Source organism: Chinchilla lanigera, unplaced genomic scaffold, assembly GCF_000276665.1.
Source record: "Chinchilla lanigera isolate Chin_1 unplaced genomic scaffold, ChiLan1.0 scaffold00003, whole genome shotgun sequence".
Classification (NCBI taxonomy): Eukaryota; Metazoa; Chordata; class Mammalia; order Rodentia; family Chinchillidae; genus Chinchilla; species Chinchilla lanigera.
The window spans coordinates 14,725,078-14,747,686 of record NW_004955404.1 but is presented as its reverse complement, the minus strand read 5'-3'; the positions used below and the strand labels follow the sequence as shown (position 1 = coordinate 14,747,686).

At 48.8% G+C, this 22,609-nt stretch overlaps 1 protein-coding gene across 2 annotated transcripts in view; it reads right to left on the bottom strand.

The window, feature by feature from the left end:
* Positions 1-22,609, bottom strand: part of Abcc4 (ATP-binding cassette, sub-family C (CFTR/MRP), member 4) — a gene marked incomplete at its 5' end in the record, with an annotated part of 227,137 nt that overhangs the window by 180,258 nt on the left and 24,270 nt on the right. For both annotated transcript variants that reach the window (XM_005374108.2, XM_005374109.2), the window contains 2 exon segments: positions 6,512-6,632; positions 7,208-7,318. In XM_005374108.2, the coding sequence (XP_005374165.1) occupies positions 6,512-6,632; positions 7,208-7,318 (232 nt within the window).

Sequence of the window (22,609 nt, the reverse complement as noted above, 5' to 3'; positions counted from 1 at the left end):
ACGGCCGCAGCAGGCCCGGCACAGCGTGCAAGCAACTGCAATGGATGAAGTAAAACATTTAACTCTATGAGCTCATAAAGATACTCATCAAAACAAACAATAACAAAAAACTCAGCCCCAGGGGAGAATGCTAGAGAGCCACTCATCTTGAAAACTATTTTTTTTTTTTTAAGAATGACAAAATTAAAAATTTCTTCTGACTTTCCTATACATACTGCACCTCAGGGTAACCAAAAAGTTAAGACTATCAAAGTTTCTTGGGCCGGGCGTATAGATCAGCGGCATAGCGCCTGCCTGGCAAGTGTGAGGTAATGAGCTCGAAGTACCAAAAAAAAGTTTCTCTTCATGAAAATATTTTAGCAAATAAATGCGAGGGAAGATAACCAGAGTATCACCACTGTGCTACCCTCTAGTGAATTAACAGATCATAAGCAGTGGGCACGAATGGCTCCTAACCTCACACCCACAAAGAGGACAACCACAGGTAGGTCCCTTGCAGTGGTGCTGCGCAGTGCAACCTATGAAGTGAATTTGCCAAAGGGCAGAGAAGCAAAATCAACCCCGAGTCTGATCAAGCATCCAGATCTAACTACCAGCTCCCGGTGCCAAATAAACATGCTAAATGACACAGCAGGGAAGATACGATCGGCCCAACCGAGACTGTGGGAATCTCTGCAGGACACACAAACCAGCTTCTTCCCTCAGAAGCAAGCAGAAAGAGAGGGCAGAAAGAGAGGAAAGCAGACCTAGAATCCGCACAGCCTGCGTCAACCCCCTCCCACCTGGCCGGAACGGCGAGTCCAAGTGCATGAAAAGCAAGATGGTCAGAGGCATGAAGATAAACAAATAAATAAATAAATAAATAAAAGGTGGGCACACTGCTGGATGCCCACAGTCCCAGCTGTTCTGGAGGCCAAAGCAGGAGAATGGTTTGAGCCTTGGGAGTTCAAGGCCAGCCTGGGCAACACAGCAAGTCTAACTTAGAGTCCATCTCTCTCTGTCTCTATCTGTCTCTAAGTTTTAGACAAAAGAAAGGTGGGCATTGGACAGACATTAATGATATTTAAGAATTGGTTAATGTGTATGTATATAACTGCATTGCGATTTTTTTTAGGGGAAGATCATCTTTTAAAGTTACATACTATAACATTCATAGATGGTATGATGGGATTCTGGGAACAGTTTCAAATTGGCATGAGCAGGGCTTCAGATGACTCAAGTCTGGTCATGAGCTGGTAATTACTGAAGCTGGCTTAGGGGCAGAGAAGGGCTTATGATCCTCATCTGTTCTTGTGCTTTGGAAATGTTCTTTAAAACCTAACAAAGAAAACACCACACAAAGTGGGGCCCTCGTGACAAGTAGCTGCCCTAGGAGCTCCATGGGGTGGAAATACATACCCTGCTGCTCACTCCGAGCCTCCTAGGGTGCTGCAAAGGGGTGTACAAGGCAGCAGGCAGGAGTGTAGATCTGGAAATCTGTGCATGTTGCTTCAGAAGTCAAAGGTCTGCTGCTTGCACGCCTGGCCTGCCCCCTCCTGTGCCTGGATGTTCACAACTGTGGGAATCTGTCTACAGCAGAGGAGCCCCGGGACCACCAAATGAGTGGCGGACAGCTGAACAACATGCTCACCACCACAGCCCAGAAATGAGTGGGTGCTGTGGTTATTTTTATTATCTGAGACTCCTGAGAGGCTGGAGGTGGAGCTCAGTGCCAGAACGACTGCCTAGCAAGTGAGGCCCTGGGTTCAATCTCTAACACTGCAAAAAAGCCCAAAAAGGGAGAAGGATGATCCATTCCATTTTTAATGGCCAAGATACCTGTTTTCACAAGGGTCCGCAAAATCCCCTTGCTGCTTACACTCACAGCAGAACAAGAATCTTGAGAAAAGTCATTTCCAGTAGTCGTTAGAAGTGTCAGTTTTTTAGCGGTTTTTCCATTTGACCATGATGAACACAATCTTTCTCAAATGAGTCATCTGCTTCCCTGACTTAATGAAGACAATGGACTTTAAAGCCCCTGCCCTTGTTTAGGACTGAGGTGAACACTCCTAAGCTAGTGCAATGCGATCATGAACTACGTCCACCTTTCCTGCTGTTTCCTCCACTTCTCCTTCACTGTGTCTTCCTCAAAGCCCATGATGTCTTCATATCAGCAGCTACTTCGTGGCCTCCCGAGCTGAACAGAAGGTGAGGGGCACTCGGAGTCGGAAGATGCAAAAGCCTGGAAAAGTGCTCAGGAAATCATCCCTGCAATGCGCCAATTTCCAAAATGACATTCACTCAGATCCCAGCTTCCTACAGCCCTCACCTGGACCATACACAAGTGTAGCAAGAACCCAACAGTCAAGGGAATAAGACCTAACCCTGCCCTCCTCATCAGAAAGAGGAGCAGCAGCTGAGTCACGCTGGCTCCTCTGAGGTCTCCAACCCTGCACTCAGCAGGCACGACACCCCACATCTCCAAGCACAGACCCGCCATGACCTGCGCAGGCAGCCTGTGCAGTCTCCCCAAGTTCTACGTTTACACTGAGGGCTCTGGGCAGGTGGAGACCTGCTTCATCCCCACGACACTCCCCAGGAGGAGCCCCCAGGACACAGTCCTCTGCAAATTCAAGGCTTGCTGGGCTCTAGTAGCACGCCTGCAAGAGTGTGCATTCACCACCTTCCCTGTACTCGTCTCAGCACTGCAGTCATTCAGTTCGCACAGGAAGAGGTGTGTACGGCTTTGAAATCCCAGCCTCCCCGAGAACTGGCATCGCCTGCCTCTTCCTGTTGGTGTCCTGGATGACACCCAGAGAAACCCCTGCTTCTGCTGTGGCTACACGGCTTGGGATCATGGAGATACTGTGTGGGTGTTGTGTCTACTGGGAGAATTACAAAGGCACTGGAGATCACGAAGGAAATGTGCCTGCTTTCTGCTTAATGCCAGGCTGCATTTAACTCTTTCACCATCTAAAACACAAAGATCAACAAGCAGCAGACACAAGATGATAAAATGAGAAGCCACTTCATAAAACCAATTATTAAACTAACATTCATTCTGTTTGACTTGGTAAGTAGATATAATAGCACCCCAAACCCAAAATAGCACCTGGGAATGATTTCTAACTATAACGGGATCCTTACTAGCTTCACCACAAGACATTACTTCTCTCTGATATCTCAGAAACAGCAGAAGCAAGTCTCTAAAAACAGGGGTAATGGTATTAGAACTCAGGCTTTTTTCACTGGCAGCAAAAGTAAGTAAACAGAAGGTTTACTAGCTGAGCTTGGATGACCCTTAACTCCCCGAACTTCACTGCACTGGAACAAAAAGTTCTGCCATTAATTATGTGAAAGACACAAGGATAAACTGCTGGTCACCATCCTCACCTAGGAAATAACCAGCCACTGTCTAATTTTACAAGTCTGAATCCAGCGTGAATACAGTAAATGCTCTCCTGGGTCCACCAAACCTGCCACTCTAACGTGAAGGCCCGCCCTGCAAGCAGAGTGTCAGACACCAGAACAGAGGAGCCGCTCACACCAGTGCTAACCTCAGATCCCTGCCAAGCAAATGCACACCCACTCCACAACTCAGATCACAGGCTCAGGAAAGACAGCACTGGGCTCTGCCTGGACCATCGCAGTCCCAATGCCATCCGAGACCATGGCCTCCCCAGGCACCAAGTTGTTCAGCTGGAACAGGGTCTTGGCAGCCTGACGTTTGGGAACTAGGATTAGCAAGGCAGCCACGCCTTGGCCACTTGCCCACATTACCTGTGACTTTCTGGCCCCAGGGGCTGTGGGGGCCTGGCTCTTCTCTCAGTGGCAATCTCTCATATCTCACATCCCACAGCCATGTTCCACCACTCCAGGGAGCTCTCAGCATCTGCTTTACCACCCTTAGTCCAGACTGGACAAATGGGCACTGCACAGCCTGAGGACAAAGTTCGCCAGCCGTGCTTCCTGACCCTGAGCAAGCTGTCAGACCAGATGGTCTAGACTCCTAAGTCACAGCACCTGCCACTGAAACTCAGCAGTCAGTGATATTCTGGGGAGCCCAGGGTCCACTACATAACACCCTGGCACTCACTCGAGGGGCCTCTGGAAAGTAGGGGTAATAATACCTCCCACCTTGCCAAATCAGCCCAAGCAATGAAAGGAATAAAGTGCTCAGCATGTAGGATTATTCAAGCACTTACTATTATTACTAAAATTAGTACTATGTAGCTACCACTACTGACTATGGATCCCTACAAATACTGCTGCTATTGCTAACAGTACTAATGATAAAGATGAACACTAGTACTGAAGAATACTAGGACTCCTGGGTATAAACCCTACTAATACTGGCCATTGCAGCTACTTCTAGTGCTGCTACTACTGCTCATGAAGTCTACCACAGCTGCTGCTGAGTACTACCACTGTGTAGCGCTACGACTACCTCTGACGGTACTGCTACTCCTAAGTAAAACCCCTCATTGCTCCTGCTCCTGCCACTGCTGCTGCTGCTGCTCCTGCTACTACCACTGGTACAAACCCCTTCTTTGCCAGCTACTTTTCTTCCATGACTGCCCAGTGACCAACCTCCCAAAAGAGAGGCACCAAGTTAAGCTCTCCCCAGTCCTGGCAATCCCAGAAATCTCCACATCCACCACCCAACAGTAACGAGTGTGACAGCAGAGCTCCCGGCACCAAAGAGAGCTGTCCTCTCACTCAGCCTCTGTCTGTGCCTGCATCTCACAACAGCTTTCCCAGGAAGACCGCACTCCATCTAAAACTGGCCTGGCCACCATCTGGGCTTAGGGTTCTCACCCAAGGAGTGGGCAGCCTGTGACAACGGGACAGCCAGAAATTCAGTTCACATGCAATCTCCTGGGCCACTTTCAAGATCCAACTGTCTTTCATTTTTTAAGTACCTTGTAAGGAAGGGTAACTACAAATCAGGGGAGGCAGGGGAGGCAGGGGAGGCCTGCTACAGCAGATGAGCCAACACCTATGTGAAGCCACCCTGAAGCCGTTAGTCCTGCAGACACCTTGCCAGACACCTGCCATGGGCATCAGGCACATTCTGAGGCTCTGGGGCTCTGATCCAGAGTCTTGGAGAGCTCTGCTCACCAGGCTGCTTAGCTATATTTGGCCAGAAAACCATACCCATACAGGTATAGCGACACCAGTTCAATGCTCTACTTTTTCAAACTGAGACTTCTTATGGCATGCAGAAATCTGGTACAGGTGAAGGATGGGCAGGGGAGCCTCAGGGACGCAGCCAGGACCACTGTCTACACCTCCATGCTGCCCAGCACAAGGCCAAGGCAGTCGCCAGGTGGAGGCAGGTGGCCTCTCAAAGATGGCATTCACCTTCTGGCACACTGGCTGGCATACCTTTGTCACCAGTGAAAATGTCCATCTCCAAGGACATCCTGGTGCCTAGTCTCTGTCAGTGCCCCCTGGTTTTCTCCAGCTCATAGAGCAGAGCTGGCCACCACCTCCTGCTGTTGCAATGCCCTTTGACACACACAAAATGTGTTAAATAGAAGATATACCCTCCATCTCACTTCAGATCAGCTCGGCCACCTGCCTCACTCCTCCAAATGCACCTGGGACACCTCTGCAGAGTCCTGCTTCAAAAGCCACCCTGGTGTAGAACTGCATCTTCTACTCCTACTACTCTCACAGGACCCCAAAGTCCCCGTGGCAGCTGTAAGATCCCACTGACGGCACAAGCCACCTGGCTAAATGCTCAGTGTCCTCTCCCACAGACCAGGACAGGCAGCCCAGGCAAACACCATCTCACTGGAGGACCCAAGGAAGCCCTTCAAGGTAACAGAGGACGTTGCCCTCTTGGCTTTCTGTTTTCCACTAAAGTTCACTTCTGTACTCTCTGCAATGCTGTGCTACCAAAACTCCACTTCTAACCAGCAATCCACCCAAAAAAGGAGGACGAGAAGCCAGGACAGGATGGGCAGTGCCCAAGTTTACTGAAATTCACAGTAAAGCTGGACCTTCTGTGTACACAGGACCTAGGGTCTCAGTGCTAGCCCACAGGGAAAGAGCAGCTCTCCAAAGCTCCAGCCAACTCTGGCTCCTGGGGCACAACAGCCAGCCGAGGGACAGGACTTAAAGTCCTCCTTTACTAGGAGGGAAGAGGTGACATGATACCTTCCAGGGAAATTTGTATCAGATTTGGCAGGACTAGGTTAGCAATAATTTGTTGAGCACAGGTAAGATGTCTTCAATAATTCCTAACCCTGATCCAAATTTACTTTTTCCAAACCACAGGGTACAACTCATCAGGGCTGTTGGGTCCTCTGTGATCCAGGCTCACTCTCAACACTGACACAGTTTACTAAGCATCAACACTGTCCCAGCACTGTACAAAACAGCACCATCCTTCCATGACATGAGGCTTTAATATGTTAGAGGAAAAAGTAATAATGCCCTCGAGCTTCAGTCCCTTACATATTAGCCCCTTCCAAAGACAAATACAACTGCTAAACTACCTCCATCTGTGTATAAAACCATTTACCTCGATGAATGTAAAAATTCCCAAAATTAGGTATGATTTCCAGTAACACTTGATGATTGCTTTTGTTAAAGAAGGCTTGTGTGCATTCTTCTCGGCTCTGAAAACTTCTCTGTCCCAATACCTGTAATGAGACAAAAGCTTGGTCAAGAAGAGCGTACCGTGCCATCCAGTAACACGGGAGAGGTAGAAGAGGGACAGATCAGTATTTATTACAAGGCATTTTGAGGCTCTCTCTCAAAGGCAGGCTGATTGTCTGCACGGCTCCTGAAAGATGTGTGATAATCTGTGGCACCCCAAAAACAGGCCTCAAGGGGAAAAAAGATTGAGAAAAAAGTCACTGCTTAGCTTTACTGGACTTATAGCACCCTTAGCAGCCTGAGAAGGCAGACCTGAGACAAACAAGCCAGACACCCGCCCTGCTGATCTCAGCCTGGGACAAACCTCAGGCATCTGAGCTCTTTGGCACCAGACCCTCCACGGATACAGAGGCACAGGGAACAGGCGTCCCCCAGGTCGCGGAGATAAACCGGCCCAGGGACAGCCCAAGGGGAGGTACAGAGCAAGCAGAATTAGGTTTCAGTGGAAGGTAGGGGTTGGGAGGTAAGGGACGGAAGGCAAGGGTTCAGGAGTCACGTCTGGAGCCTCATGCAGGAAGTGCTGGTTCTTCCTCAGCCTCATCTACTGCCTGGCACTTACCCTTGCAGCTCTTCTCCAAGGTACTTTGAGCGATCTTGCGGGAGCACTGAATACATATCATCTTCTTCCAACCTCCGCTTATGGCCGGTTTTAAACAAGGGGTTTAGCCACCTGTTAAAAATGAAAAGATTTGGAAGTAAACACTCACACTAAAAAAGAACAGACTTGGGAGGGAGCTGCTCTGCAGCACCCCATGACACACATGGCAGGGGTGTCCACGTTAACCGCAAACCCGACTGCTGGACTCACCCTAGAAATTCCAATTCGCCCAACCCTAAGAGGAACCAGTCAGCTCACCTCTTCCTCCCACCCTTCCCCAAGAAGATTCTAGAGGACTGCTGCCTCACCAGCCCAGGCTCAGTGTAGGTGGGTTTCCCAGACACGTCTGAGACATGTCCTGAATACTGGAGGCCCTTCCTCCCAGCAGACCCTCATCCAGTACAGTCTTTCCCAGCAAGTCCTTCTAGATGGAATCAACCAGCATCTTTGCAGGCTGGAGTTCATTCAAATCAAGGAGTAAAAGCGGCTCGGGGAAGTCACCTGGCAATGGAACTCGAATTAATCCCTGTGGAGGGATTAGTCAATGGTTCCAGACCTCTGCCAAAACAGCATTTCCTCAATCCATCCTGCTCAGCTGTCTTTCTTTCCAGGGTTGGTCTCTTCCTCCCACCTCCTTCAACAACCCTGACTGCGGCAACATCACTTCTCATCACAGTTCTGCCCCAAAGACCTACAACCCACTCAGCGCAGTGACTACTCACATACTACATGGAAACCCCACTATCTAACACAGGATCTGACACGGGACAGACACACAACACGCAACCACTACATCAATGAACCTGAATAAGTCAGATGTTAGATCATATTGAGCAGTGATCCCGAATGCAATTCAACAGAAATGCGATGCTCCTCCATCACATGCAGTTCCAAACACAGGAAGCCATCAGCTCAAGGGATGTAGTAAAAACGGTCAGAGAAGACAGTCTCTACCAGTGTCACGGCTCACAGCACCATTCTAGACGGCAACACTCTCTTACGTAAGGCTTTACTGGAGAGCTCTCATGTTCTGTTTATTGTTATTGATGTAGGGGGTTTTTTTCCAAGAATTTGAGAAGTTCTCTCACTAGTGTCCTCAGCCAGATCAGGAGTCGAGAGCCCTGGAGTACAATCCTGCCTCTCCTCTGTGAGCTGGACCCAGATACTCAATTTTCACAAACTTCTCAGTCACCATATGTACACGCAGGGCAGGAAATAAAAGTTAACATGCCTGTAGGCTGATAAATCCTCTTCCTTTCTCCCTCTCCTTTTCTCCCTTCAACCATCCCTCTGTCGGGCTCTCTACCGCTCTGAAGGTCCTTTCCATTTCCCATTTCTCCCTCTTTCCTGACCTTTTTTTAAAATAACTGGCCAAGATCAAACTAAAATATTATTGCACGACTTGATACTTATTAAATTACTCAATATTTATTAAAGAGATACTTTAATACAACTCCCAGAAGCCAAGCCTAATAAACACACTTCTGTATCCACTTACATGACCCTAAAAGTATATTTTATAAAAGAAAGTGCCTTGTACCATTAGTGGGATTAAACACATGAAAAACAATTTGGAAAGGGAAGACTTTTTTCTTCAATTACCAAACTTAGTCCTAAACAGTATCCCGAGGTAAGAGGGAAAGCTGTTCTGTGCTCAGACACACAACGGTCACGGTGCACACCACGCGCTTGACTGAGAGTTTAGAGAGCAGTGCTGAGGCACACCGGATGTCCACGCCGCACTGCTGCCCGCGAAAGGAGTTTGTTGCTGGTTCCTGAGTTACATATCCAAAAAAAGATAAAGAGAAATTCCTGATGTACAGAAAAATGAAAACTGGGTGGTCTTAATGCTTCCTCCTATGTGCAATGCTTCCTCTCTTTTGTGCAAGCCACAAAAGAGAAAGGGACTGAAGTTCTGGTGCCGAAATTCAAAGCTACCGTCATCCCCACTTCCTCCGAACAGTCTGCGGGGCTGCTGACCACTCTTGCTGTGGTGTGGATCTTCAGTGTCCCCTAAAGGCCTATGTGTTAAAGGACAGGTCACCAGCTTGGTGCATCGGGAGGTGTAGAAATTTAAGAGACAGGCCCTAAGGGGTGGAGTTAGGCCAGGAAGGCGTGCCCTCAAGGGGACTGTGGGCCATGTCCTCTTCCTGTCTCTCGCACCTCGCCATGACACAAACACACCGCATGCTCCTGCCATGTTGCTCTGCACCACCACAGGCCAAGCGACGGGGACCATCCAGTGATGGGCGGGAACCTCCAAACTAGATCTGAGCCAAAACAAATCTTTCCTCTACAAGCTGACTGGATCACTTACCTGTTATGGTAACAGAAAGCTGACTAGTGACCCTACACCTCATTCAGTCCCCTTGTTCTCCTGGACCCTCCTGTGATCCCAAGGACTGGATGAGGGTGGCTTCCCTGCTGTACACAGCTCCTCAGCAGAAAGGCCAGCACACAGCCCACAGTGTTCTTTCCTCCCCTTCCTTTGAAATGACTGCACTGGCGATTCGGTGCTCTTACAAGTTCCCATTCTGCATCTTCAGAGACCAGTCTGTATACAAATACAGTAAGTGATAGAGGTGGGGAGAATCCTGATGTGAATTTTGCTAGAAGTGGGATTTTACAAACAGAACTGGACAATACCTTCGACATGGCACTGCAAATGGAATTTTCAAACAACGCTGTATGTTCTCCTCTGAATCAGTTTCATGAAGGTTTGAACACCTTTCTACATACGTAATTTTCCTAAAAACCAATATTTAGTGCCTATGGCCACATAAAAGGCCCCTGACATACAACCAACTGCTTGCTCAGCACCCCCTTATCTTCAGTGTCCGATAGGCATCTCACACTAAAAATGTCCAAAACAGATCTTATCTTTCTCAAAAAACCCTACTGCTCTCACAGTCTCTTCTCCCTCCCAAGGAACATCTTTCCTGTTGCTCAGATTTTAAAAATCACTGAAAGTCATCCCTGTTTTTCCTAATAGGGACCAAGCCATCAGTAAACCCTGTTATTTTGACCTTCAAAATAGTTCCAGAAAGAGCACACTAAGCCTGCCTTTATCCATGTTTCTTTTTCCACTAAGCACCTGTCCCCATCTGAATTCAAGGTCACCTTTCTTTAGATGATGTTTACCCCCAGAGCACGCGAGCTCCACAAAGACAGGGCTCTTTTGAGTTGCCCGCTACTGAACTGCCCACACCTGCACCATGCTGGGCACACACAAGGCACTCAGATTTGTCTCATAAATGAGCACATCCTCTGCAAATCCCTAATTTTGATATCCTTAAACTCCAAATTCTATTATTAGTCCATGGCAGTGGTGGCAAACCTATGGCACGCACGCTGTAGTGGGCTGTTTGTATCACTGTAAAGCTCTCAAAGGTTCCCCATCGCTGGGCCATGGCATCAAACAGAACAACAGTGAGCTCAGAAATAAATATCAAATGAGCCTGTAAGAGTCAAGCTTTCCCAAAAGCACCGGTTCTTAGCCTGGAACTTTCAAACAGCTGTCATGAAAATGGTGCAAGGAGGCAAACGGCACAGACGCGAACACTCTGGGCAGCGAGTGGGCACTGAGTAGGGCGGGGCAGCCTCCAGGGTTGTAACAGACCACGAGTTAGAAGGCAGGAGGCAGCCAGAGAGGCACTGGGTCCGAGATCGAGTCAGGATGACCAAGCCTTGACCAGAGAAGCAGGAGCTGAGGTCAAGAGTTACCACGAAGCAGGTGGACAGTGCAGCCAGTCTTCATAAGAAGACTAAGATGGTAGATGCCCACTAGGACAACGGCTGCTCCTTCCCATCTGGAGAACATCTGTTCCTTCTCGCTTTGTTCTTTCAATAAACCACTTGAATAGGACTGCAACCAAGAGGCACCTGCAGACACATGCTGCTATGTGCCTCCACCCCTCACAGGCCCATTTCGAGTTCAAATCAGCTGGTTTTAGTCCTATAGTTTGACTTTAATTTGACTCCGAGTGGTCTGAGTCCTACTCATCTTTTGGCATGAAAACTTCCACACAAAGAGATCCTTGGCAACCCACTTCCAGGGCCCATCCTGACTACTGAGAATTATTTCTCTCTTCTTAATCAGCATTCTTCCCGTTTTTGACTTCAGTCTTCAACTTCATGAGACACGGATCCAGATTACACCATTACAGTGTCAGCATCACACAGCAACACGGCTCCAACCCCAGCCTGCACACCTGCTGAGCCAAGGACATCCTTCCCTTTATAGCCTCCCTCCTAACAAAGTTCCCAATGGCCTGCCTCCCAGGAAGCCCTGATGCACTTGATTCCCTCAATCTCCCCATCCTCCATGCCCTGATGCCCAAGGCTTCCTCAGTCACAGATGTCACTGGAATCTGGTGTGTGGCAGGGATACCCAAACATGGGTGTGTGATCTCAGGGTGGGTCACCACTCGGTTTAACTGGAATGGGCCACAGCCAACCAAATTAACTGGTGTGGTATCAGGCTGAAATCTCTCCTCAGTCCCTGGTGACGTCCCTCCAGTTCTAATTCCCACTCAGAATCCCTCTGCTTCTGCCTGTCCCTCTAGCTACTTCCATTCTCTCCCTCTGAACGCAAGTGACACAGCTGTGCTGACCCGGTTCACCTCTCTCCCAAGGCACCACCCCTCCATCCCTCTCCCCTGGGCCACATGTGCCTCTCGAGCTGTGCACAGGTTTCGGTCGTTTGGATCTGTGGCTTCTGGGCCTGCGATGAGGTAGCTTACCATGGCAGAAGCACATGGTGGGGGGAACCGCTCATTCATGGCAGCCGAGAGGCAGAGGGGAAAGAGGCCAGGACAGGAGTCCTAGCCCAGACCTTCCAGGCCTTCCCTGGGTCCTCCCAGGCCTCTCGTCTCCCTTTTCCCCCAAGGTCGATCCATGCTGTTTACTTCATCACAGCCTCCCTCGTCCATTGCATCTTCCCAGCCCTTCTCCCCACGCTATGTACACCCAGCCCAAAGAGTCCACAGCTATTGTGAATGGATAAACGTCCTGTGCCTCATGAGCAGAAGGAGGGGAATGGAGAAGGGGCAGAGGGGAAGGGGAAGAGAGGGAGGGAGGGAGGGGAGGGGGAGGGGGTGAGGAGGGGGAGGCAGCACAGGAGGGGGGAAAAAAGAGGAGAGGAAAAGGAAGAGGAGGATGAGGGAGAGGCAGAGGGGAGGAGGAGAAGAGGACACATTTGACAGAATAAAATGAGGAATCACATTTAAGATCCCATTTTTGCTGCCCAAGACATGGTTGTTAAAGATTGAAGTGCCGTTCCTTGTAACTATCGAGGAGAGAATCTACAGCCAGCCGCTAGTGCCCTCCTCCAAATGATCAAACCTCACCCCCATAAGATGCCACAGCTCTTGCTCCCAAGCTCAGAGAGCCCCTCAGGACAAGGAGTAAGTCTGCTTAGGAAAGCGAGCATTCTGTGTCCCGTATATGGGTTTGTGCACCAAAAGCACTGAGAAGAACACCCTTTAATTGGGTTAAACAATTGCTCCAGGGGCTGAGTCACGCATGTGAACATGTAATTCATATGTTGTGTTGAAAAGACCCCTCCTGTAGGCTCAGAGTGTATCCGTCCATGGGAAATGAAGTTTGCGCATTTAAATCAACTGTCTCCTGCAGCTTGCAAGGCAGAGCGGTGTCGTGCAATCTGCGCAGGCACCCACATATCTGCCATAGGCCGACCTGCCTGTCCAGTCTCAGAACCGTTCTGCACAGCCAGCCTGCCTTGTCCCCGCACACGCCTAGACACATCTAGACGCACCCGCCTCCATCTCCACCCACTGGGCCTCCAACCTCTCTTTTGTTTTTTGGCTGAAATGAAAGGCAGTTTTGGGTTCATGGCAGAATTGTGCTGAAAGTACAGAGTTCCTCCATCCTCCATCCTATGTTCCCTATCCTTCCTTAGCCACAGCTTTCTCCACCATCAATGTCCCCAGGGCGGTCCACACGCTGCAAGTGCTGAACTCACACTAACATGTTGGTGTCAGAGCCCAGAACTGAGCTGGCTGCAGTGGCGTATCCTTGTAATCTCAGCTACCGGGGGCAGTGGGGGTGCCAAGGCCAGAGGATCCCAAGCCTGAGGCCAGCCTAGGCAAATAGGCGAGGCCCTATCTCAAAATTGAGGAGAAACAAGAGGTGAAGGGTGAGAGCACTGCTCAGCAGTAGAGCGTTTGCCTCTCACGTTCCAGGTCCTGGGTTCAATCACCAGCACTGGGGAAAAAAAAAAAGACAACCGATTCCACGCATCTGAGGGACTTAGAGGCCACAACATCTGAGAGAGACGGTGAAACAGTGATTGCCAGGGGTTGAGGGAGAGGAAATGGGGACCTGTTGCTTTTAGGGGACACACAGCTCCAGTTCCACAAAGTGAAAAGGGTTCTGGAGATAAACGGTGGTGACGGTCACGCAACAGCGCGAAAGCGGTTAACGCCACTGAACTGTACCTACTGAATGGTCAGGACGGGGAATTTTACACCGTGCACGTTTACCAGAGTATTCTTAATTTTTAAAAAGAAAAGGAAGAAGTAGCAGTGCAATCTACTAAACAGACTTCCTCACACACGGAGGGGTGGAGACCTTACTCTGGAAACACCAAAGGGGTCGGCATGTACACCGCCCTTAGCACCTTTGCTTCCCCAACAGACGCCAGGTCGCCCAAGGGCGCAGGTGGCCGCTGTCATCTTCACGTTCTCCATGCCCGGCGCAGATCCCAGGACACAGCACAACTAAAGGGGCATCCGTACCACACAGAAATGGACCACAAGAAGCCAACACTGAGGGCTGGGTTGAGGGTTCTTCCACACAGGGCTTCCTCCTCCTCACACTGGCAGCCTCTGCTGTGTGGCTTTTTGTTTTCTAAAAGCAAGAAGGAAGTGAAATGTAAAATGACTAATGGTACAAGTCGTTCTCTCAGCTGAAAAGGCCGTGTGCCCCTCAGAGCAGTGCGCCCCCCTGAGGTCTAAAGCCACCACGCAGCTCCAGGGGTGCACACCCCATGGACTGATCTGGAACATCCCAAAGCCACTGTGGCACTAAAAAAAAAAAAAAATACTGTTGAAAATGGGATAATTTGGCAGAGAACCACCACTCCTGTGAACATGTGTACACTTCTCAGGGAACCTTCATACGCAGCCCTAGCCCCAGGACAAGTGTCTTCCACCTACTCTGGAAGCACCAGGTGGGTACAGCTTCCTGAGGGTGGTTATTAGGACCCCACTTCCCAGCCTCAGTCACACATACGCCACGGGCAGCAGCCCAAGGAAGATGGCCGCCAGAGGTGACCTAAGGAAGAGGCCACTGGACCAGCCCACCTCTGAGGACCACCACGTCCCCCACAGCTCTGTAGGATGAATCTCTCCCACCTCACATCCTTTTCTCCCCCACTTCAGCTCATGACCAGCCCCTCCACTCCTACCACACGCACTCTGACCCCCCACCCCCAATCCTCCCACGAAACACCCTGAACTCCCTCCGCGGTCGGCATACTCCCTGACGTCTTGCTCCTTGTTTACCCCTGGGGATGAGGCTGCCCTTGCACACTGCCGTCCAGCCTCAGAGGCGCCCTCCAGTCTCCTCGGTTCTACCCGGAGTCTCCAAAAGACATGGTGCCAGCTATTCTCTGCTGCACTGGACAAAGAGAACTCTGCACTCCCCACCAACCGCCACTTTGGCAGCTGGACCAGTGTCCCTTTCTCCACAGCCACCAGCCTCACAAGCACCCGGCACAGCCAGGACAAAGGGCAGCCAAAAGCCAGGCTGCTCATTCTCTTGTCCTCATCTCTCTCAGGACCTTCCTCCCTCTCCACCTTCGGCTGGACGGGAATACAGTGTTAGAAAGATGGCTTCTCAGAGCCCGGATGCCCCGCCAATGACGAGGGTCCACCCCTGCCATTCTCTTCAGGCTGAGCCTATCTGGTCCCTGCAGGCCACTGAGTTGAGCCTCCTGCCTCCCAGTCAACTTCTTGGTCAAGTGCTGGCCTTCCAACAGAACCCCGTCTCAACCACAGAGCCCGCCCGGCCTCTCCGCTGAGCCTCAGACCCCTGCAGTCAAGGGTCTCCACATCATCTCCTCGTAAATGCCTGATAGGTGCCTCTGCTTCAACATCCCACATGGGGCTCTTGACTTTCCTGCCAAACTCGGCCTTTCTGTTCACACTGCAAGCTGGTGGTTGTCCTATTGCCTCCCTTTCTGCACTCCACAGCTGGCCCAACCCCCTCCCTCCAGTTCTCTGCATCTCCATAGCCATCGCAGTCACCCCGGCCACCATGGATGCGGCGTGACCCACCTACGCGCACTCGTGACTTCCCTCCAGTCTCTCTGCAGAAAAGAGGTTCACTGGGTCAAGGACACAGCACACTGCTCACAGGCATGCTGGCTGAACGCCTGAAGGACTCCTCAGCTGAGCTGAGAACACCCACGCCCCCGAGCCACAGCAGCCTTCTGAGTGCCTTCTTGGAAGACAGGGGACTCAGGTGAGCTGAGGTCAGAGAATCAATCAACACATGCCCCAGCCCACTCCAGCCACTTACTGCTGAAAGCAGAAAGCGTTTTAGGTGTGGTAAGGTGTTAATCTCAGTTTTCTTTAAAGAGTCACCCACGCGTGTCTCCACCTGCCTTGTGGCCAGGCCTGGGAGACCCATGGGGGACGGAGGGATCCTCCAAGTGAGAAGTCTAGGCATGGGGAACTGGGGTGAGGTCCACAGAGAGATCCCACAGGGAGGCTCAACCTTGCTCATTGGATCCCCCTTCCCTAAGGCAGGATTTCTCAGCCCTGATTGGATCCCCCTTCCCCAAGGCAGGATTTCTCAACCCTGATTGGATCCCCCTTCCCCAAGGCAGAATTTCTCAGCTGTGACACCTTGTTGTGGAGGGCTGTCCTAGGCACTGTGGGAAGGCCAACAGCATCTCCGACCTCTACCCTCAAGAAGCCAGTAGCTTCTCCCCACCCCAAGTTGCGACAACCAAAAACATCTCCAGACAGTATTTGGGTGACAAAATCACAGCCCCTCTACCAACAGAACAAAGATATAAAGCCATTTCTATATTCACTGTTTAATTCCCCCACAGTAGTTCACTGTCAGGTAGAAAGGGTTCAGTTAACAAAGAACTATAGTAAGATGCGGCAGGTGTGCTCATGGTGCAAAGAATCTCCTTCTCGGCTCCCTGTAAATCTCGGGATGAAGTGATCACTAGCCCAGCTCACCAAAAACCCATCTGCTCCAAAGCAGCGATTCTCAAAGTGTAGTTCCCAGACCAGCAGCAGCAACATTCCCTAATTCTTAGATACACCAATAACCCAAAGTATAAATGAAGAGCAAAATAAAAGATACTAGGAAACAGGAAGGTAGATCTTCTGCAAAGGGGAAGTGACAAAGAGGTACAAGGAGGAGAAAGGGAAGGGACAGCATGGTAGGGGAAGGGGAGTGAAAAAAGGGTGTTATGTCTAAGTACAACTCCCTATGATGAATGTGAGCAGTATGTACTCCAAACATGTACTAATAAAAATTAAAATTAAAAGAAAGAAATGCAAATTCCCATGAGCCAGGGAAAGTAGCTCAGTGATAAAGCACTTGCCTAGCATGCGTGGGGCCCCAGGTTGGATTCTTTACATACAAATGTATATGCTCTATTGTAGAAACCCAAGTTCTCAGACTCTCTCCCAGACCTATGAGTCAGACACTTGGGAACAGGGCCCAGCGATCTATGTCTTACCAAGCCTTCCAGGTGAGGCAGACGCAGGCTCAAGTCTGAGGACCTGCTGTGCATCCACTCTGGGAAGCACCTGCCTGCTACCTACACCATGGGTTTGGTGAACGGGTAACCAGAGGTTTTGCATTCCAAACTCAGGAAAGTGGACTTTATCCTGAAGGTAGCATGGAAACAGCACCAGCTTTCAGGCTGCTTTGTAAGTGATAGAGGAAGCAGAAAAGCCAGTTAGGAACTGTATTTGAAAGAACCATTAAGAAAATATACACCGGGCATGGTGATACATGCCTGTAATCCCAGCACTCAGGAGGCTGAGTCAGGAGGATCACTGCAAGTCAAGACCAGCCTGGGCTACAAAGTGAGTTTAAGGCCAGCCTGAACCACATAGTGAGACCCTGTCTCAAAAAGACAAGAAAAAAAGAAAATATAATCTGTACAACCAGCCACACTCTTTCCTTCTAACAGACCAGATCTACTGTGCCCTCCCAACCTTATTCCCTTAAACAAAACTACTATCTGCTCCCTTTGCTTGGTCCTCCACCTCTGAAATGCTACCACTGTGCAACAAAGACAAACCCAGTGAATCAGAAACTCCTTTAAATTCAACATCCTGTTACTGATTTACTCTAGGAACTGTAAACAAGCCATTGAAATTACAGGAATAAACTCAAAGGAAAATATCAAACAGTAACAAGGCAAAATACCAAAGTGAAGGTAGGAAATGAATAACCACTGACATCACGCAGTGCTGCGTGGTGAAGCGCAGCCCTTCCGTGTGCGTTTCCAGGGAAGAGCAGCAGGCAGCTGGACACAACCTCGGGGAGCAGCAAGTCCAGAGTTCAACACACATGCAGAAGACCGAGACACCTGTGAGTGTGTGCTCACCTGGAAAGGGATAAAATCCCAGCTTGAAAGACGAGGCAGCCGCATACCTACTGGACAAATGAGGGAGAAGTGGCTTTCCATGAAAACTATAAATACATACCCAAAGCATCACTAGATAACCATAAAGGAGAAAAGACCAAGAGAGGGGAGGAAAGTGGACAGGACTCCACAGAAGAACAAGCTCTATCTTTCCCCATCAAAATCTAACCCTCAGGGGCACCTACTATGTGCCAGCACCATTTCACACATCTCACCAATGTCCTAACAACCCTCCAAAGTAGCTTCCTTTAAGGACTGAATGGTAACCCCCAAGAAAATACACGTCCTGGTCTCAGAACACACAAACGTTAACATGCTAAAAGGCTGAATATTATTTTGAAAAGGGAATAGGCTCCCCATTTGATCCATGGCTTCACTTTCTGGTGCTTAAGTTATCCACAGTCAACCATGATTGAAAAATATTAATACAGGTATTTGTCTTGACTCTTTTAAGAAAAAGAAACAACATTCCCATAACTTTTAATGCAGTACATTGTTATAACTGCTTTATTTTATTATTAGTTATTACTGTTAATCTCTTACTAAGTCTAACTCATAAGTTAAACTATCATATGCATGTACAGGAAAAAAATATAGTATTTCTAGAGTTCTGCATTGTCTTAGTCACTTTCTTACCACTAGGACAAAATACCTGACACTCAGAACTGAAAGGAGGACAGGTTTATTTTAGCTCACGGTTTTTAGGATTCAGTCCATCATCAGCTGGCTCCAAGGCAGGACGGGCACAGTAGAAGAGCCCCACTCATGCCATGGCTGCCAGGAGAGAAGGAGGAGCCAGAGAGGGATCTACAGCTTCCAGGTCACCGCCCCCAGCGATTGGCCTTTGCTGACCAGGTCCCACGTCCTAGCATTCAGCCATGGGTTCATCAGTGGAGGAATCTCCTGATGGGTACAGCACCCCCATGACTCAATCACTTTCCAAAAGCCCAACTTCTGAACGTAGGAGCCTTCTGGAGAACATTCTAGATCTAAGCTGTCATAGCATCCACTGAGGATCTTGAAACACATTCCCTGCAGATAATGGAGGACTACTGTATCTGCAGATATCATCAAAGATCTTGAGGTCATGTGGATTACTCAAGTAAACTCTAAATCCAATGCAAGTGACCTTACAAAAAGTCAGGAATATTCTCCCCAAGGGTCAAGAGGCAGCAAGGCCTGGCCTACTCCTGGGCTTTGAACTAATGGCTTCCAGAACTATAAGAAAATAAATTTCTGGGTTTTTTAAATTTATTAGTACATTTTATCGTATTATTTTATTAGTTAGTAGTACATAGTGATTACATTTTTCATGAGGAGTTGGTGCACGTGCATAACACATCTTAATGCTCTTTACATTCCCTACTTCTCTGTCTCTTGATCCTCTTCCCATTTGCAAAGATTTATCTCCCTGTTTCCCATTACCTATCTTTAATTTTGCTCTTTAGTGTATTCACATTTTGGGATTCTCACATAAGAGGAACCACGTGATATTCAGGCTTGTGTGCTTCATTTACCTCACTTCATACTACAGTCTCAAGGTACAACCATTTTCCTGCAAATGACTCAAATTTCTGTCGTTTTAAGCCACAAAGTGCATGGTAACTTGTTACAGCCACCTTAGAAAACTGGTAAGGCACAGTTATTGTTATTCCCTGTGGAGGAGCAAACTCTGGAAAAGAGCAGATGATGTGGATTTTCCAAGGACACACAGTTCCCATGTCACATAACTGAGATTCAAATCCGTAAGTGGGGCGTGAGGGTCCAGCCCAAGTGCCTTCCCCCACTAGTAGGTGCGGCATTATCCCTTTGTCCAAGGTCCCCGGGCTCTCGCCTTTCTCCCTGCTATGTTACTGGCTTCTCCACCTTGCCATCTGCAAAGCTCCCCAAGCTGGGGAAAGGGGAATAGGAGACCAAAGGAAAGGGCCATGAAAATGGAGGGTGAAGGAGCTTGTGTAATAAACAGTCCAGCTGGACTTCATCCCTACCTCCTCCAGTCTTGGCAATTTCCCAGGTCACGAAAGTGGGGCCTGATAGTTTATGCTGATATGGTGACTCACAGTGGACCCGTAGATAGTTTATACTCACAGTGACTCAGGATGGGACCCATCCCAGAAAGATTATGTGATGAGACGCACGGTCTCTGACCCAAGTGCTATCATTCCAATCTCTGAGGACCAGGCCACAGCAGACTTAGACCAAGGCCATGGCCAATATGCCCATCAACCACACCTACAGAATGAGACTCCAGTAAACACCTTAGGAGCCAAAGTTTACCTGAGTTTTCTTCCTTAGAAATACCCTGAGTGTACACTGATGACAAAAATGTGACACTACCTGACCCCATGGGATAGCACAAGGAGGCTTTGCATCTGGAACCCTCCCAGACCTCACCACATAGGTTCCAGCTAGTATCCACTTGCTACGGTAAAACTGTAATTCTAAATAGCATTTTCCTGAGATCTCTGAGTCTTTCTCATTGAATCTGAGAGGTCATAGGAAGCCCCAAATTTATAGCTAGTTGATCTAACATCAGGTGGCCGAGGAGACCCTGATCTTACAGCTGGTGTCTGAAGGGTGGGCAGGCTTGAGGCAGACTAAGCCCCTAACTGTGAAAGTCAGGTCAACTCGGGTAGTTGGTATTAGAAGCCCCGGGGGGGACCAACATCTCGGGACAACCACTTCTTCAGCTTCCAGTCACCAGGAGGTCAGCTCACCTTCAGCCTCCCCTGCTCTGACCACCTCTTTTCCCTACAACTTCCCTGTCCCCACCTTAGGCTACAAAACTGCAGCCCTCCACCTGGTGCCCACCCGTGCACCACTGTCCCTGAGAGACTTCTACTGCCAGTACTGAGGGGGAAAGCCCGGGAATGTTTGGGAACATCCCTCCTCTGCCATTTTGGCCTTGCTCCAACTCTAGAATGGCGTTCCCGAATTCCACACTGCAAGGAAACCACCAGAGAAGCTCATGAAATTTAAATCTAGAGCCCGCCTCTTGGGATCTGGCTGACTCTGACTCTGAACGTGAACAATCATATTTCTAAGGAGGTCACTCCAGTGAGGGTCCCAGCTAGAGCACACTCTGGAAAATACAGCAAGCATGGTAGCCCTGGTAGAAAACCTGACCTAATAACCCTTACTTGGTTACCTGGTTAAATGATGACCCAAACCAAGGCTTCAGGGTGCCTGGGCCAAGGAACCTCAGGGAGAACAGATCAAACAATCACTGCCTCGCCCACTGTGGTAAGTGCCTGAGAGAAGCAGGGATTGAGGACAGTAATTCATAGACCAGCAAATGAATGAGGACACAAGGGCCCCAGTGCCCAGTGTCGTCTCATGCCCACCAGTCCTGTCACCACTGAGCACTGACACGTAAGTAGCTAAGGCTCCAGACACCTGTGGAAAATGACAGCAGCAAGGCGGACAAGGTCAAAGAAAGGCTCTTGGGGCAGGGACGCCGAGGAAAGAGAACTGAAGACCTCCCTGCTTAAGGGGCTGATGGAGACAGTCACTGTGCTGAGAAAATGAAAATCATGATGAGAAACATCAGCCTCACTGGAAAACAAAATTACAATAACTTTAAGGTATCAGGCCAGGGTGACAATTTTACATATATGTGCACTTAATAATTTTCATCCTCTGTACTTTCTTCATTCCAGGTACTTTCTTCCATTCACTTCCTTCATTCCAACAAAGATATACTTACAAGAATGCTCACTCCAAAATGATTCCATTGTTCTCTAAAACAATCAGGGCTAATTAAACTTGTAAAGCTGGTGCACTCTTTGCCTTCAGCATTTAACTTTTAAGAAATTTACTCACAGAAGAAGCCTTCAACCCCATAAAAAAAAAACCATTGCTTTCCTTTCCCACTGCCTAGGCCAGCACCTGAGGCCCAAAAGGAGCCCTGGGTCACCAAAAGGTACCATTTATATTAAGCAATACTATGTTTGAAAAAGTAGCAGAACGTGAACCCCTCTCAGTGTTAAGATGAGACTAAGACGGCGAAAAAGAAATATACTACAGCTGCGTAAATGAAGAGGTAGCAGAGATACAGGCCAGAAGAGTTTCGAGTTGACTTATAGTTCTTCTCGACGGCAGGCAAGAGCCTGTGCTGAGAGCTGAACCCTCAGAAAGGAGACTGGCAAAAATCTGATTTCTCAGCCTGACTAGTGATAACCATGATGTAAACCTAACAGCTCTTTTAAATTACGCATTTGTTTGCATGCGCATAACATTCAGTATCTCTTTATAATACGAGGGTTTAAAGGAAGTAAAGTGACCAGACGCACAATATGATTGTAATGGACAGTTTAACAGTGTATATATAATCGTATTTTGACTCTTTCCGAGAAAATGATATCTAAATCATTTATGTATATATTAATCATTAATAAAATGAAAATTGTACATAGTAAATGTCTGATTTAATAACAAAGTGAGGATCCGGCACCCTCCCGTCAAAAAAAAAGAGTGAAATACCATTCTAGACTAATCAGACTTAAATCCAGCACCTTTGTCAGCCAGGGCAGAAAAGGAACAGGGATAGTTTGGGCCAAGACTGGCTGACACAGATACGGTGCTTAGGGGCTCGTTATACTGTCCCTGCCCCTCCTGTACGCTGCCCTTTTCCATCAATAAAGGGGCATAAGGGAGAAGAAAGGAAGGCAGAGAAAAATCCACACTTGTGTAAGTCTTCCGCATTGAGCGAGCCCTGG